Source organism: Parasteatoda tepidariorum, chromosome 1 (assembly GCF_982258835.1).
Source record: "Parasteatoda tepidariorum strain Cologne lab strain chromosome 1, Ptep-v5.0, whole genome shotgun sequence".
NCBI lineage: Eukaryota > Metazoa > Arthropoda > Arachnida > Araneae > Theridiidae > Parasteatoda > Parasteatoda tepidariorum.
In genome coordinates this window covers 104,775,314-104,790,535 of record NC_141755.1, presented here as the reverse complement: position 1 = coordinate 104,790,535, position 15,222 = coordinate 104,775,314, and the positions used below count along the sequence as shown (strand labels likewise).

Below are 15,222 nucleotides of genomic sequence, written 5' to 3'. Positions count from 1 at the left end.
AGGTGAATCAGAAGTCTACATGGAGAAATCTTCAGAGGAAGGCATTGGCTCACATTGGGCTGTCTGGCCAACTATGATAATGATATATTGAGCAATAAGGAATTTAAACCTAAAATTGAATTTTTTTGTGGATGATCCAGTTTTTTCAATATATTTTGAAAAATAAATTCATTGACTGCTCTTTCAACGATTAAATTATAGTTTTCATGCGATATGATTAGAAAAAAGATTAGATTTAATTATTTTTCATAACTGTCGTTGAACAGCCAACCCAATTTTATGAGCTTACGACTACTAATGTTCAACTCCGTAGCCTTGCAGTTTTGAACCCAGTCGAGAAGACAAAGGAACTCCACAGATTTATAGCCGTATTGAAAATTTACCGGTCTATCTAATCGCCCATTTATTAATTCATTTCCTATGTTCCTAAATTATAGTGATTCGTTTATTTATTCTTATTGATTAATCACTTAATAATGCAAAATTACTCATATTAAATAACTTTAGACTGAAAGATATTAAATGGTGTTATATAAGGGAATCAATGATCATTAGAAATCGATATAGTTTATATACATGGTACAAATACCTAAAAACTTAAGCAATTTTTCAACATGAGACAATGTAATTTTAAATTCTTTAAATATTAATTTAAATATTGATTATTGACCGAAATCAGAATGTGAAAGAAGCTCTTTCACAGGCCCGAATACTCCAAGAGTATACGTACTAAAGAGTATGTATACGTGTTGATACAATATGTCTAACGAATTGAATTTAATTGATAACTATTTGTGATTTTGGGCCGCTAGATTTAGAAAATTTTGATACCAATGGCCGCTAGATTTAGAAAATTTTGATACCAATGGCCGCGAAGAGGAAAACACGCGATTACGTACATGTACCGTCCGTAAGGGGTTGATTCAGTGTAATATATAGATCGCGAAAATTTTCAATTTCACCTAATTATTATTTTACAGTAAGATCATACGACTTTAAACCAGGCCCTTTAGTAATATTATAAACAAATATTAAATAAAAGAGATTGAAGGATTATTATTAAATAAAAAGAATAAAAATAGGAAAGAAAACAATAAATTATGTTAGTACTAAGTTCATTCAAGAATTTAATTTAGGAATGCATGCATAACAAAAGAATTTCGGAACGAAGATATCCAGATAAAGACACTCGTGAAGCAAAAGCATAGGGGAGAGTGGGGTCAATTGTAACAGGGTACGATTGTAACAGAGCTAAAATTTCGAGTGTCGGGTTCTAGATTTGGTTCCTAGGTGGCGCACAAGGTGTATTTAATAAATCTACAAGTACACCCCTGATGGCAACCATTTTTATGTACTTTTGAAAGAACGAAGGATATTTTCAAGCCACGCAAATGCTTTTTTTGGTATTAGAATATTATATTGTAACAAAGTAATTTTGTTTAAACAAATAAAAATTAGTAACCGAATATGTAAGTGGACACTTTAATTAACATTTCAATAAAAAAAAGATTAGTTTTGCTAATTAACTAGCATTGTTTTTAACAAATGAAGCTGAAATGGCGTCTTGGGGAATATTGTAACAATAAGTAAAGGGACGATTGTAACAGCTGAAAATAAATAATCTTATGTTTACAAACCATTACTTAACTCTTCAAGAACCACCAATAGTTTCCTATATCATTTATATTATGTTGCATGTGCATTATTTTATTTGTCACCTTTCACAGCATAAATTAAAATTTTTAACCCCTTAAAGTTAAAAGTTTAACCCTTTAGGTTTCTGCTCATTATTATTTTTACTCCTAAAATATCACTACTATTTTGATCAATAAAAAAATATATCACAACTATGATAATATGTATAATTAACTATGTTTTAGTTGAATTTATGAACTGTTACAATTGACCCCGTAAGTGGGGACAATTGTAACAACTGCACGACTGTCAAAAATTGTTAATAACTAATATAATAATATTTAAAATCAGGTATTTATTTTTTTTCTAGTAGAGGATAGTCTACTTTACTCGTCTGTCAATTAATACTAATAGTATATTGGATTTTTTGTTAGTTAAAAATAGTTAAGTAAGAAATGTTACAATTGACCCCACTCTCCCCTACTAAGGAACAAAATAGTAACAATGTTAGACTTTAATGAAAAACATTACTAATAGCTTGTGTTGTAACAATTACATTCTCTTTTCTTCTGTGGACATGTTGATTCTGAAACATTCAGGAAAAAATATTAAAATCTGAGTCTCAGTAATATAAAAAAACGAACTTAATAATCTCCAAAAATCAAAATGGGAACAGATATGAAAATTTTAAGGGCCATAAACGCTAATTGATTGTTCATATTCTGTATCATATGGTAAGATGTCTTCTTTTCATCATTACTCTGTCGTTGACATGGATTATTCCGTTTGACATCAGGACCGATAATATGGGCTTCAAGACCTTCTCCATTTTTACCATCATTTCACTTTCATAACCTGATACAATAATTTCATTTAAAATTGTCTTTGCAAATTAAGAAGTATTTACTAAAATTAATTTCTAAATTACAAAAATTCTAAGTTTTTATTTATTCATAATTATTGAATAAATTTTTTTATTAGTTTCTTTTGTTATCTTTTTTTTTAGTGTTTTAGTTTGCATAACAACATTTCCCCTTTCTCATACGCAATTATCTGTCAAAAATTACGAAACAAAAAATTTATGCCATTCTCGCAAGCTTATTTCAAATTAGCTTTCTTTTAAAAAACCTATAGAATATTCAATTCAACCTTATCGTTTACTTCTAAAATTGCTAAACTTTCAAGTTTCTAAGTGGTATAGTTTTAGCAGCAAAACACGTAACGTTAAGCATCAAAAAACAAAAGCGTTGATTGAGATTTTGTAATTTTTTTTTCCAATAATGCTTTCCCCCTGGGTTGACATTCGTCAATACAGGCTTATTAAGGCAGATTTGTTGGCCACTCTTTCAGTGGCACCATATTAGTTGGGCCAACATTACTCCCACAGTAAGTGAAGAATTACGGAGAATTGCATGTTATTATATTATATTTTATTATATTATATTTTATTATATTATATTTTATTATATTATATTTTATAATTTAATAATTAAATTAATAATTTAAATTTTATAAATGTGCTCTCCTGTACTTTGAAGTTGACCAAACTGACCTAAAAAAATTAAAACATTTAGAACACAAATAAAAAGTAATTTCCACATTAAAGTGATTCTTTCTATATATGCATTTCAAAAACATGGATTAGTTTGCCTGTAATTGCACTCATTTGATCTTAAAATAGTGTAAGGATTGAAATTTAAAATTCGAGAATGAAAGTTTTAATCGTATTAATCGTAACTTTATTCTTCATACTTGTTCACACTCATAATAGAATTCAGGCAATAGAGGAATTAACCATATTTTTTTGATAATTAAGGGGGAAATAATAATAGGAATATTATTATTTGGTATCTCTAAAACATATTCATATCTATTAGCGTTATTTGCAGCATTGACTTCTTTTTGAATTCTCGGCTTATTACGAACTTAAAATTGAAACATATGCTACATCCATAACATTAATACGTCTGTAATATAATTTAAAAAAAAAAAACAATTCTCACTTGGGAAAAAAACGAGTCATTTAACTTAATACTATTTACGTATAAAGAACTATATACTTAATGCGTCGACTGAACTGTGTAGTAATCAGTGAGCTGACCTCACATCCTAGGTTCGAATCTCGAATGAGACATGGATGCTCTTTCATTCTCTTTATTGTCTGTCCTTAGTGTGGGAGAACTTTCAGAGACGGCTCCTAATATGGTGCTCCTGAAGGAGTGGGTAACCAATTTACCCCTCTGATATTTGGATGACTAGTGTCAGTCAGGAGGACATTGAAAAAAATATATACTTAATACTACAATGGTAAAAGGACCAGAAAAGTTTTTTTTCTTGAAATATTACTTTGTTCTTATGAAATTTAAACTTTTCTTTTTTTTTCCTCACGGAGTTAACAGAAACTTAAAAATTTAGAATTCTGCAAGTGCAAAAATTTTAATTTAAAAAAAAAGATTTTCTATTCATAATTGTAACATTATGCTTCTAAGCTAGACAAAGCCTTAATTTTTGTTAGCATTTAAGTAATACTTAATTAAATGCTAATAAAAATTAAGTTGCACTGCATAATAATATTCACTTTATACATTAAAGTGATTGAAAATATGTCAAGTTTGCTACAGTCTGAAATTTCAACACTTGGCTTTATTTCTTCTGGAATTCCCCAACAGCAAATCGCTTTACCGTGTTTTGATCACATAAGATCATATTAAATTATCATTTTGATCATTTCAGAGGTCATTTTAAACGCGTTTGCAGTTTACTTTTACTGCATTGACTTTGGTTGTTATTATTGAATTAGAACTGTACACTTATGGGCTCTTTGGTTTTTTATATATTCGTATTTCTACTATCATAATTATAGATATTTTAGTTGACTTCATTTTCTAAAAATTCCGATTATTGCTTAAACTCAAATTCAAGTTACTCATTCCGAGCATTGCTCAACTCAATTCGTTTTATTCAAGTTAGTCTTTAATTTCAATATAAGTTCAAGCACATTTTCTTTTAATTTTAAAGCTTTCCAGTTGTCATTACATAAATTATTTTTCTCTTTTTTTTTCAAAACATTCAACTTGTTAGGGCAAAACGTCATCTGAAAATACTCACTTTATATGAAATATGTAGCTTAGAATATAAATTCTAAATAATATGAAATTGAATTCTAGGATAATTGAAATAACATGAAAAATATTATTTGTTATCTTTAAAATGCATTCGAATCATTTATAGAATTTAATTTATTTTAAATTCAAATTCTCGATCTGTTACTCACGTAAGATATACTATGTACGTAAACTTTAACTTACTTTTTGTTACGGACGTGACTAGAAATTGGTAATTTGAAATTTTACATATGCAAAAACTTTCTTTTTCTTAAAAGGTTGTCTTTCTAAACAAAACTGCTGTATTATGCGGCTAAAATTATGTAAATTATAATAAATTCTGGAAATTTGCTTTGAAACATTAAGATAGTGTTTATTTAATCTCTTAATTTCGCATATTTCGCGAAAAAAAATTTGAAACTAAAGTTTTTAGCTTGAAATAAAATGGTAATTAAATATTTATAAAAGCCAAGTTGCACTACAATAAAATAAACACTTTAGTCTTTAAGCAGATATAAAACATGTCAAGTTTGCTAAAGTTTGAAACTTCAACATTTTGCTTTATTTATTATTATTATTTTGGAATTGCTCTATACCAAATCGCACCATTGCGTTTGGGTCATAAGATTTTAGAGGTGATTTTGATCACGTTTACAGATTTTTGACTGCGTTGATTTAGTTGTTAACGTTGAATTAGTTCTGCACTAATAAGCTATTCAGTCTTTTGATTGGTTTGGATGTTAACACTTGAAAGAGTAAACGTTATTCACCAAGAAACAGTTCGGTCAATCTCGAGTTTTAGTGTGCAGATCAAATAGGCACCTAAAATATAATCATAATTAATTTAATAAAAAAAATTAGAGGCTCTATCTTTAAACTTCTAAAGTATTTCATTCGATTTGGTTAACAAAAATACTTAAGCAGAAATTTGATACTTAAGTTATACTATAAATATTAATCCCTTAGAAAATTGAGTTTCCCCTTTTTCTGTAAATAATAATTTTATATATTCAGAAATAATTATTCTTATAAAACTGGAGTATGACATTATAGCTGAGGCTATTTCGTTGATTGATGCTTTAAGTTGAATGAAGTCATTGCTAAAATTGAACTCAAAGAACAAATGCAAATCAAAATGTTGGAATCTTTTGAACATTCAAAACTACTCACCAAGCATACCAGTCACTGAAAGAAGAAAAATTTAACAATGAAATAAATCAAAATGCTTACATTGAATAAAGTATTTCTGAAATCACATTTTTGAGAAACGAATTAAGTAGTTTTCTTTTTATTTTCTTTAAATAAGTTATGATTTTAAATTTAACGTTCGTGATTTATTGTATTAATTAGTATTCCATCATTGTGAGAAGAGTCATTAGGTGAAAATGCTGCTCAACAACTACTTTTGGCACGTTTTTTTTTAAATTGCTAAACTTGGGAATATTTACGCTGCGTTCCTGAGAGTGATTTATTGTATTTAGTTAGACATTTCTCAGAGAAACAAATTAGAAATAAATACAAACAAAATTTTCTTATTTTTATTTAATTTCCGACACTTAAAGTAAAAATAATGATACCTTAAATTGTTACTTATCAATTTAATATTGATGAAAAACGTAATAACACGATAAATTACGAATAATTGCATTTTAATTACGAATAATGGCACGATAATTTACGAATAAATGCATATTATTGTATATTCCATCATTAATTTTTTTCTCTATAATACATGTAATTAAACATCTGATACCAAAGGTGGTGTTTAATCATAATCCTTCAGAATTATCAAAAGTTTATTACTTAGAATGTAAAGAATGTAAAATTTTTCCAAAGTTGCTCGAATTAAAGATTTCCTACCTCTATGAAACAAAATATTAAACAAAGTGGTTACTCTTTAAGAATTCATATGAAAATTTTACATAAAGCTTTCCAGTTCATTTTAGTTAAAAATTTCATTGCAGGATTTAGAATTTATTTACCGTTGAATGCGGATATGAAAAAACTCCAAACATGTTTGAAATACACTGAAATGTATTGAAAATGTAAATATAAGAAACAACTCCAATATTCATCAGGTTTTAAAACTGGTTTTGATACCTGATTCGTAAGATTTCGAATACCGTTTTAATTTTTCTTAACACAATTATTAATTTTTGAATGTGAATGTTTTTATCACACTATTTTTGACAAGGTGTCGAAAAATATCTATTAAGGGTGGTCATACGGAACATTCTGTATGTAATTTTTAAAGTTTCAAATTTTCCTGCTTTTGCTCACGAGACCTCCTGCACCACCATCTAAATAGATAAATGAATTTTAATAATTAAATTTTTTAGAACTTCATTTTTCCAACATTCTATATCTGTCGTATAAGAAGTTTCATTCCTAAAGTGTCTCAAAATATTTATATTCCATTTAATTTTATAAATCAGAACATAAAAATCATTGTATAAATTTGGAAAATATTTTTGAATTCAAGAAAAATTTTCACTGGGTTCATCACATCACTTACAAAATTTAAAATTTACTCACCACCACCTAATGCGGCATCTACACCATCTAAAAATAAAATATTTCAAGATAAATTATATCGAATAACAACAGTAATTTATGTAAACCAGGGATACAATAAAACTACGTAAGGAATTTTAAAAATTTATCTATTTAGAACAAATAGTCTTCATTAATTTAATTAAAAATTTCATGTTCCAACATTCTGTAGCTGGTACAAGAATTTTCAAAATGTACTTCGAAATTACTAAAATGTTCTCCAAAATATTTAGACTTCAAAAATTTTTTCCCACTATTTCATAGTATTAATTAGATCATGAAAATCGTTTTTAGAATTTAAAATGAAATAAAGAACTACTTTTACATGGTTCAAAACATCATTTACAAGCATTAAAATTTATTCACCGTCCCCTACATGCTTCCAAACCACCTGAAAATAAAATATTCAATCATAAATTAAATCAAAATGACGGCAGTATTTAAAATAATTCAATGATGCAACGGAATTCCAGAGCGAATTTTGCGTAATTCAAGAATTTCGTATAATAAAAAGAGGAGTAACTTTGGAACTCTTTTTTAATTTTTTTTCTTTGATACATAGTTTAAATTTCAATATAAAGGTCTGAATTTACAAAGTATATTTGAAAAACTTTTTTCAATATAATAAATACAGCATTATGAAAAATATTTAAATAGAAAATTCTATCTTTCAAATTTTAGTAGAATTTGACATTACCAACTCTGATCGTAAATTTTAAGTAAAGAAATATACTTCAGATGTTTGTTAAGTAAAAATAGCCGTTACTGAAAAAAGATGGAGCATTTAGAAGGAAATAGTGTTACATATTCGAGTGGTCTGCAATATTTTTTCAAATAAAGTAGTACAAGACTAGGTACATGACGAGAAAAGAGTCGAAACTTGTGTATTATGTTTTGTTACAGCATCTTGATTTTAGTAATAATCTATTTTTAAAAATAATGTTTTTTTTCCAAAACAATTAGAAGCAATTAATCATGTCGAGTATGTGTTAAGAAAATAAAAATTGAACATAATTGCAATTTAAAATTTACTTTTGAAAATTTTACTGCCGAGTACAGAGGTCAGTTCAATCCTGGAATTCACTATCTGCATTTTGTATTTTTAAGATGGATTTTAAAACTTCAAAAAAAAAAGGATTTTTTTGATCACTAGAATTTTTTATGTGTTCTGCGTTTTACAAAAAATATTCTAAAGAATACTTCAAATTATTCCTGCTTGTTGAAAAAAAAAAACTAATTTGTTTTAGCATATGATTTCCCTAAAAAAGGCTGTAGGTGCTGGGGGGATTAACTAGAGTTATTTAAATAAAGTAAGAATTTCATCATGGCATGAAAAAAAAATTACGTGAGCTCATGGATTAATACGAAGAATTATTTTAATTACGCGATTAATTTAGCACTTCGAATGAAATATGCGAAAATTTCTTGTATTGTCAACAAAAAGATTCTTATTTAGAACTAAAGTTTACTTTTTGCCTTTCAGCTTTTATTCTCTCGGATCCATTCAGCAATGCAAGAAAGTTCCTTTGAATAATGAGCAGGGTAAGAGTTTTTGACATTTAATTACACTTTTTCAAATTTTTATGACTGTGAATGCAAATTATCTTACAACAATGTGTCATTTAGACAATTCGAAACACACTTTTAAAAATTTGATGTTTTCAATTATGTCCAGATTATCTTACAACAATGTGACTTTTAACACAATTCAGAACTCTTAATACTTGATGTGTTGAATTTATGTCCATGGCTTAATAAACGTGGATGCCACTCTTGGGATTAAACTATTGCTCGCTTATTGTACTGCCCTTTTCACTTTCTCCAAACATTTTGAAATGCTGACCAAAGTTAAGATTATTAACTCATTGGGATATTCTAAGAACTTCGTTGAGCTTATAGATAAGGAGCTTATAGATTAACATTTTAAATCATCCTTATTCAATAATAAGGAAAAATATTCCTTTCGCAAAGATAATCTTTATCATTAATTACTTATATTCATTATCTAATGATAATTTCAATAAGCTCAAAAATTTATCGCTATTTAATAAAAAATGTTGAACTCATATAATTAACAAGAATTGTTTTAGAAAGTCATCAACTCAGTGCAATTCAATTAAAAATTCTATCCTTCATTAATGCAGGAATTCCTTACTAATCACAAGTTTACAAGTTACCTAAATAATTACAAGTTTTGGTTTGGTTTATAAATAATTATAACTTTTAAGAAATATTCAAATTTTTGACTCGAATAAAAATATTTTGATGTTAATATTCATACTTAAGTAATACTTATTGCATACCTTCCTATTTGATAAATTACATTTTCAATTAAGGTGTTATTTTTTTAATAACTCAAATACTAGACCTATGAATGAATGTATGTGAAAAAAATACTTATGAAAAATCGAAGGTGCACGTGTCCTGTAACGTTCTGACTAGAAAAATATGAATATTTACAAAATTTTAAGTCAGTTATCGATTTTTCAATTTCTGCTCAGCACGATTTACTGATTTAATCTTTAAGCTATATCGTTTTCATACGCACTAAGACAAGGACAAAAATATTTTTCTTTTAATAGAAACCCGTTTTTCATAACAAGATAACTATATTAAGCAGTAACTAAAACATTTGGCTCAGTTTAGACAGTACATTATACATTTAATTAATAAATACATTGCAAATTTAATTTGTTTGCCTCTTTTTTTAAAAAAGAAATGGAGACTGTTTTGCGATGACAATCGACCCATTGTAATAAAAGCTGCTTTTGCGTTTTAAGACGTCTTGAATTAGCTACAGAGCTCTTTCTGACAGATCATTCACTGCTTTGACACGAGGAAACATGTCTCAGATTCTTGGCAATTGGAGATCATTATTCCATTCGTTAATGTCTTCTCTAAAGGCCTGGTTTCTTAGGACCGGACGCTGTCAGCTGGAAATCAGCGCTAACCACTGATTGGTCCATTTGTGAGTTTGATAATATACGTCATCGACCGCTCATCTTGAACTACAATTGCCGTCCAACTCAACTGCAGTTGGATTACAACGTGACGTTAACCACAGAAGCAATGGCGGACAACATCCAACAGCACATTGAAATCTGCCAAGATTTTGATTTTGACATTAAACATAGCACTCTTCATTTAGCTCAGCTATAATGTGTTTTTTCTTGGACAAAGTCATTATTTGTTCTCTAAAACACTGGTCGACAATAACAAAATCAATACAAATTCAAAATAAATATCTGTTTACGTTATTAACGCATGCGCAATGAGAGATAATGTCTGCGTTGGACCGACTGCTCAAGCTGAGCTAGCAAAAAAGTATTTTTTGGCGTCACTTCTACGTCAAATTTCCGCTGACGCCCAGATAAGGCGCTAGTTCTAAGAAACCAGGCCTTGAGCTAACAAACCAGTATTTTGTTGGCGTCAGCGGCACGTTGACGCCCAGATAAGGCGCTTGTCCTAAGAAACCAGACCTTAACCAGTCGGGGCCTAATCCCATGCTGTGAAACAAGAACCGGGATAGTTAATCTTGTAGTAAATATTCTATGAGCCCCTTTTCAAATTTTATTTGATCATCTTTTCTGAGGGGTTTCAGAAGGGTTAAAATTTGGGTAACTTGATATTCATATTTATTGAGCAAAACATAAATATTAATATAAACATTTTACTGTTACTGGAAAAAAAAACTTCTGCCAAAAACTGTTGGCAGCTGTGTTAAAGTATATAAGAAAAAAATGCATGGCTTGTTATAATGTTACGTTAAATTACCGAATATGATGAATTTTTGAACAGCCGACTCAACTTTTGGGCTTACGACTGCTAATGTTCAACTACGTAGCCTTGTAATTTTGAACCCAATCTAGAAGACGAAGGATCAAGTATTGGGAGAAATTTGTTTCCTTGGAGGACTTTCTGATGGAGAGCTAACCCTTATTTGCGTTACATGAAGAGGAAGATCATGAGGACTTCTCACGGTTAGCCTGGCTGCAAAGGGGACTCTAACTCATGATCCGACTACAACTGAGGATATTTCACGTCAGCACTGTGTTCGGTGCAAACCGGATGCAGAATTCATATCGATCAGCCATCGCCGAGATTCGAACCCACGGCTCACCTCATTGGAAGGCGAGCGCTCTATCCCCTGAGCCATCGTGACAACGAAATTGATGATTGTTGCCTTCCATCGGTGCATGATAATAACACAAAGTCGTTTTGGTAAATGTCCGAAATATACACTAGGTCTAGTTATGTACCATTTCCCGGTATACTTTTGCCCTGTATGACCTACATCAGTGTTTATTGTAAGGTCAAGTGCCACTGCCTAGTATGCATTTGCCCGGTACTTTGAACACTGATGTTTCTCCTGATCTAACCTCAGCAGGTATTAAAATCTCGAATAAATATAATAATATCAACGAATAAATCAATATCAAATCGGATATAACAAATATTTCGGACATTCACCAAAACGACTATGTGATTGTTGACATTCACCGGTGAAAGTCGGCATTCTCTTGATTTAGGTCATTCTTGGTAACAATAATGTTGTCAACTTCCGCTTACAGTAGAAAACTATTTTTAAGGGGGGCAGGTCTCGAAACTTTGACTAAGAAGATGAAAAGTCATAAGCGATAAAAAAAATTTCAGAGCGGTCTAATTTACACACTGATCAGAAATTATGATTCTAAATTAATATATGAATTTGTTCAATTATGGTAAATGTCCGAAATCTATACTAGTGTATGGAAAACATGAGAAAATTAGACCTTAAAAATAAGGGTATGTAAACAATTAAATGTATAATATATCTATATCAATATAGGAAAAACGCAGTTCGTGATGTTCAAAAATCAATTAATAATTTATTTTGTAAATTAAAGATATTTAAATTAAAGACTTTTTAATTTAAACTTTTGTAAATTGAAGATCAATAATGAAGTAATTGTTTTTCGTAGACCAAAATAAACGCAAATTTAAAAATTATTGTTCGGAAATGAGCAGTGTTCGGAATATTTTACATTTAAACCAGAGAAATGCAGAAATACCAGTGTTTCATGCTATATTTCGTAACCATAAATTGTTAAAATGCTAAATATAATATTTTCACTGATTTTTGACCTAATTAATAAAAAAAATTGAAAAATATGTTTAATAAAAATTCTGCGTCAAAGAATGAAATTTTTATTCAGCAAACAAATTGTAACTTTGAAAAATACTCGTAAAATTCTGAAATTTGTAACCTAAAGCGATAGAATTTTTATAGGAAATCATTTAGTTTTAGCCTTTTAAAATACAAATACTGAAGTTTCTAAATTGGTTTCATAGCAAGGGTTCGTCGTCTGCGGATGCATGTCTTGGCACCAACGCATTAAAATAAAACTATTGTAGTTTTTGGTATTTTTTAACGTAATTACTTCAAAGGCAATTAATTTTACACGCGATTTGCGTATAAAAAAAAGTGTGTCACAAAAATTTAATTTGATTGATTGATTAATTTGATTTAAATTTCATGAAATTTGTAACAAGTTTGTGGAGTTATTTATATTAAGCTTTTGAATTTGCTGATTTAGATCATGATTCAGATCATTAAATATTTTTGAAATATAATCTATGATTTATGTAACTAAAAATAAAAAAAAGAATGATGGAGATAATGTCTCATTCTTTTTAAGATCTTTTAAATAGGGTGATCACGAAGTATAATTTTGCTAAAGTGATTAAACAGTTTCAAAATGTTCAAACGAACATATGTAACGTTTTCTTACGTGCAGGGTGATAATAATAAATATGAAAAAAATTTTAAAGCAGTACAAAGGTAAAATATAACTAAGTAAATCGCAGTTGATGGATAATCATCTTATCAATCCTGTATCTTTTTTAAAAAATATTTTTGACAAAATTTTTTAAAAGAAATTATTTATTTTATGTAACTAATTGATCAAAACTAAATTATTTTTATTTAATCAAAGCAACATTATAATGGAGGGAAAATGCTTATTTTAATTTTACTTTTCTGTTGCAACATAATTTGACATAAAAAATCAGTTTGAAATTTAGAATTTAAGGAAGAAATATACTGGGAATTCTTAATAAAAAAACCTTATGGCATTAATTTTTTTTTTGGTTCTTGACTAAAAATTATGTTTATCCACTTGCAAGAAAAATGATTATGGCCAATACAACTTTTTGGCTGAGAAACCTGAATTTTGCTTCTTACGATTGTCCATAGTCGGAAATCTTTTCCCCACTAAAGCTTTATTCTTAACCTAACTGCCTCAAACAATATGGTCTTGACAAGTTAAAGCAAGTTTTAAATTTTGCCTCTCAACAAATTTTATCATAATCCTGATCAAAAAGCACCAGTTTGAACCTTTGTCTCCAAACGATAGTCCATTGTAGCAAATTGTTAACCCATAAAAATTTTGGCTATCCCGCCCAGCAAAACAAAATTTAATTTACTAATAATTGAAAATGACTGAAGACTAAAAGCGCCTATTCGGTATCACATGACTAACTTGAATTTTAGTTCAAAAAACCATAATATTAATGTAATAAACCATAATATTAATGAAGTTCATTTAATGTTTGTGGTTATTATGTGTTGATAAAAAAATTATGTTCATTTATCTGTAGTTGCATCTCGAATTATGTATTTTTATCAAACTTTTTCATATATTCTTTTTGTGTAGAAAAAATATTTTCTAAAGTTTAAATAAATATCTTTGTACATAGTTATTGTAGATTACATAATTATTTCTATATCATTAAAAATATTCTAAAACCGATTTACGGTGTTAAACTTTGTTATTAGGATACCCTTCCCGTAAGCAGACAACTCTCGTAAGTGGACAATTTTTTCGGTCCCAAGAATGTCCATTTAACTGAGGTTTCACTGTATGTCATTTGAACACCAAGGGCACATGTATTAGACAGAATAACAGAGTATTTAGCAATTCTAATTGCCTTTGAAAACTATGAGTTTTTTGGACACAAAACGTCTAAATTTCTTGATTATTTATTATTAGAAGTGGGTACTTATTTAAAATAATACTCATATCTACCTTAAAGATATAAATAAAGAAAAACAAATATTTTAATTAAGAAAACTATGTGATTTTTAATTGATACAATAAGAATTAAAACCAAAATTTCTATACCGATTCAACTCAAAATTATTTTTGTTTCCACCTCCTGTTTTAACGCAGAATTTAATTTTACCTACATAATAATGAAGCGCATTGTAATATGTTTCACAATTTTTGGCATATTTGATGTGCGTAAATGAAATTGCTGGTATAAGTACATTTTAAAAACATTTTTCATGCTAAAATTTCGTTTCAGGGTCTTCATCGAACTGGTTGCAGTCCTTTTGGTGGTGAAGTAGCTTATCAAAACCAAATTCACTTGAGATGGAGTCCTAGCGAAGGATATTGTCAAGATTTTAATATGTCAGCAGCTATTATTCTAGAAGAGGATGCTCCTTCAGTTAGTTCTCTTTTTCATTGTACATTAATAATATTAATTCTTGTTTACCTTGAATAACATATGAAATCCATGTTTTCAAAAATGGAATTCTATGTTGAATTTCTTTTATTTTCTTTAAATTTTAAGTACACAGTAAAATTTACTGCATGTGGAGTCAAACCTTGCTACAGTAAAACCTTCCAAGTGACCATCCAGAATGTTGACTACCTAATCTAAGTAGATCTCTATTATCCGGAACTGAATTGATTGTTTATACTTAAAAGAAGTAAAACCTATAATACCAGGCCACTTGTCTATCTTGTATGTTGACTGCTGAAAAACATCGAATTTGTCTAGAAGTGTTCTTGAGTGCGCATCTAAATCTTTAAGTTAATTCGAGAAAAAAACTTTTGCGTGAATATTATGTAATGCAATTGCAGACTTTTCCCCTTCCCCACTG

General features: G+C 28.7%; 2 protein-coding genes across 2 annotated transcripts in view; one reads left to right on the top strand and one right to left on the bottom strand.

Moving 5' to 3' along the window:
- The window catches only part of LOC147816669 (uncharacterized), a 32,893-nt gene extending 24,508 nt beyond the window's left edge, over positions 1 to 8,385 (bottom strand). Inside the window, exons 1-3 of the mRNA XM_087157159.1 lie at positions 8,325 to 8,385; positions 7,275 to 7,301; positions 5,910 to 5,924 (exon numbers count right to left, since the gene is read on the bottom strand). Coding sequence (XP_087013285.1) covers positions 5,910 to 5,924; positions 7,275 to 7,301; positions 8,325 to 8,385 — 103 coding nt within the window. The remainder of the gene's footprint in view (positions 1 to 5,909; positions 5,925 to 7,274; positions 7,302 to 8,324) is intronic.
- LOC107443924 (TBC1 domain family member 30-like) overlaps positions 1 to 14,840 on the top strand; it is a 42,482-nt gene extending 27,642 nt beyond the window's left edge. The window contains exons 5-6 of the mRNA XM_071179365.2: positions 8,776 to 8,834; positions 14,640 to 14,840. Of these exons, the coding sequence (XP_071035466.2) occupies positions 8,826 to 8,834; positions 14,640 to 14,840 (210 nt within the window). The 5' untranslated portion in view covers positions 8,776 to 8,825. The remainder of the gene's footprint in view (positions 1 to 8,775; positions 8,835 to 14,639) is intronic.
- Positions 14,841 to 15,222: the final 382 nt, after the last annotated feature.